Source organism: Urtica dioica, chromosome 3 (genome assembly GCF_054948205.1).
Source record: "Urtica dioica subsp. dioica isolate 48M chromosome 3, U.dioica_male_clone48M_v1_H2, whole genome shotgun sequence".
Classification (NCBI taxonomy): domain Eukaryota; kingdom Viridiplantae; phylum Streptophyta; class Magnoliopsida; order Rosales; family Urticaceae; genus Urtica; species Urtica dioica.
Genome location: NC_142758.1, coordinates 41,501,626 through 41,503,713, shown reverse-complemented (window position 1 = coordinate 41,503,713; position 2,088 = coordinate 41,501,626). Strand labels below are relative to the sequence as shown.

Here is a 2,088-nt window from a genome sequence, read left to right as displayed (position 1 = left end):
ATAGTGAAATGTGTCTACGAGTGAACAACATTGTCGCGTTGCTTTACTTTATATATATATATATATATATATATATATATATATATATATATATATATATAGTCTGTGTAATGTGTAATAGAGAGTGACTTATCGTATAACATATACATACAGTACTACAGCAAATAACCCTCCAACTGTAGAGTTATTATTGAAAATATGAAAGAAGAAATATAAAAAAATAAACAAATGCCTTGTAAATATATGTATATATGTCATCAACACACACATGTGTATATAGTCTTTGCCTTTTTGTCTCTCTCTCTCTATCTCGCGCGCTCTCTCTCTATAAATATAAGCACATAAGAATACATAACCACATAAACATAAGAAATAGAGAGAAAAAGAGAAAGAGAGAAAATTAAAGAAAGAGGCAAAATATGGGACGAGGCAAAGTAGTGCTGAAGAGAATAGAGAATCGGAGAAGCCGTTACGTGACGTTTTCCAAGCGGCGAAACGGCCTTCTCAAGAAAGCCTATGAGCTCTCTGTTCTCTGCGATGCTGACGTGGCTGTCCTCGTCTTCTCTCCCACCGGATTACTCTACCAATACTCCAGCCATTACGAGTAATTTGTATACATATATATATATATATATATATATATTATTTTTTTATTTGCATAATTAAGTTCGTTAATTTTCAACTGTGATGTTGATTAATTTGTAGTATAAACCAAATTATCTACAAGTACAAGATCAAAGCTGGACTGCCTGTAGGTATTGCTGATAGCCACAGAAACATAGAGGTATCGATTAAAATAAATAATTATATATTTATTTCATTCAATTCTATATATAATATCTTATGGTGAGTAGGATCTTGAAAGCTGTTGAGCAATATTTTCAGTGAAAAAAAAAGCTAAAAAAACATGTAAAACAAATACTATGCTTGTTCATCTCAAAGTAGATATAGCTTTTTTCTTTTCTTTTCTTTAGTACGCTATATAGTACTATTTCTTTGTCTTATTATGAGATCTTATTTCATGGTGTTGATCAAGTTCTGGAATAATGAGCTGGAAGAGCTTGAAAGATCGGCCGCGAGTTTGGAGGAAAATTTGAGGCGAGTGTTATTATACTCATGATCACATTTAAATTTGGAGTACTAATTTAATTATCATAATTTCCGAGTCCACTAAATTAACACTTTTTTCAGGCACTTAGGCGGCGAAGATCTGTCGATGCTGAGCTCAAAAGAGTTGAAGCAGTTAGAGAAACAACTAAAGATTGGAGTGGAACGTGTTCGTAGCAAGAAGGTTATTACAGGGAAAAATTAATTACCCAAAATATGTTTCCTCAGCTGTGTATATATATATATATATAATTCATTCCCTAATTAATTATTTTATTAGCAGAGAAGGATCGCCGCTGAGGAGATTAAGTTTCTGAAAGAAAAGGTGAGATCTAAAACAACATCAAATTTCTGACACGAGTATAGTTAATCAATTAGATTATCGATGAAAAACAAAAACAAAAAAATTATAATATTTCTCGTTAATTTCCTGACTTTTTTTTTTTTTTTTTTTAATTTTGCGCAGCGGAGAGACTTACTAGATGAAAACGCTCACCTTCAGGAAAAAGTGAGCCTTGAATTTGCATTACACTATTTTTTATCCAATTACATATACTGGAAGTTCATTGTAATGTTGTTATATAGCTTGTAGATAATTCACATTTATGGATTTGTGTTAATTATCTTAATTGTAGCTTATGGTGATGGAGCTCCAAGATGATGGTAATAGTGTCAACATAATCTGAAAGACTCTTTCTTCACATGGTAAATTCACGTTTGAAGGTATAGTATTCAATCAGCTAATTATTTATAACTGAAATGCTTATACATAAATATAATATATTCATACTATATATATATATATATATATATATATATACACACACACACACACACACACACACACACTAATGCAGTGTATCAGATAAATTTCGTTGATTGAGCCGTGAAGCAGGGTTTCTGTGTTTTGCCACTGGACAAAGCTTGAAAAATATCCGTCAAGATCAGTCACTTGATATACAACTCAAGTCATATGCACTA

General features: G+C 31.4%; 1 protein-coding gene across 1 annotated transcript; it reads left to right on the top strand.

Annotated features, from left to right (window-relative positions):
- The first annotated feature begins 307 nt into the window (after nucleotides 1-307).
- On the top strand, nucleotides 308-1,865 carry LOC149402833 (agamous-like MADS-box protein AGL11). Its single transcript, XM_089609725.1, has 7 exons — nucleotides 308-604; nucleotides 706-784; nucleotides 1,037-1,098; nucleotides 1,192-1,291; nucleotides 1,391-1,432; nucleotides 1,574-1,615; nucleotides 1,743-1,865. Exons 1-7 carry the CDS (start codon nucleotides 420-422, stop codon nucleotides 1,791-1,793), a joined length of 561 nt encoding a protein of 186 aa, XP_089465851.1. The 5' UTR covers nucleotides 308-419; the 3' UTR covers nucleotides 1,794-1,865.
- The last annotated feature ends 223 nt before the right edge of the window (nucleotides 1,866-2,088 follow it).

Coding starts and splice junctions, on each gene's coding strand:
- LOC149402833 (XM_089609725.1), top strand. CDS start 420: ATGGGACGAGGCAAAGTAGTGCTGAAGAGAATAGAGAATCGGAGAAGC. Junction 605..705: donor CAATACTCCAGCCATTACGA/GTAATTTGTATA, acceptor ATTAATTTGTAG/TATAAACCAAATTATCTACA. Junction 1,099..1,191: donor AGTTTGGAGGAAAATTTGAG/GCGAGTGTTATT, acceptor CACTTTTTTCAG/GCACTTAGGCGGCGAAGATC.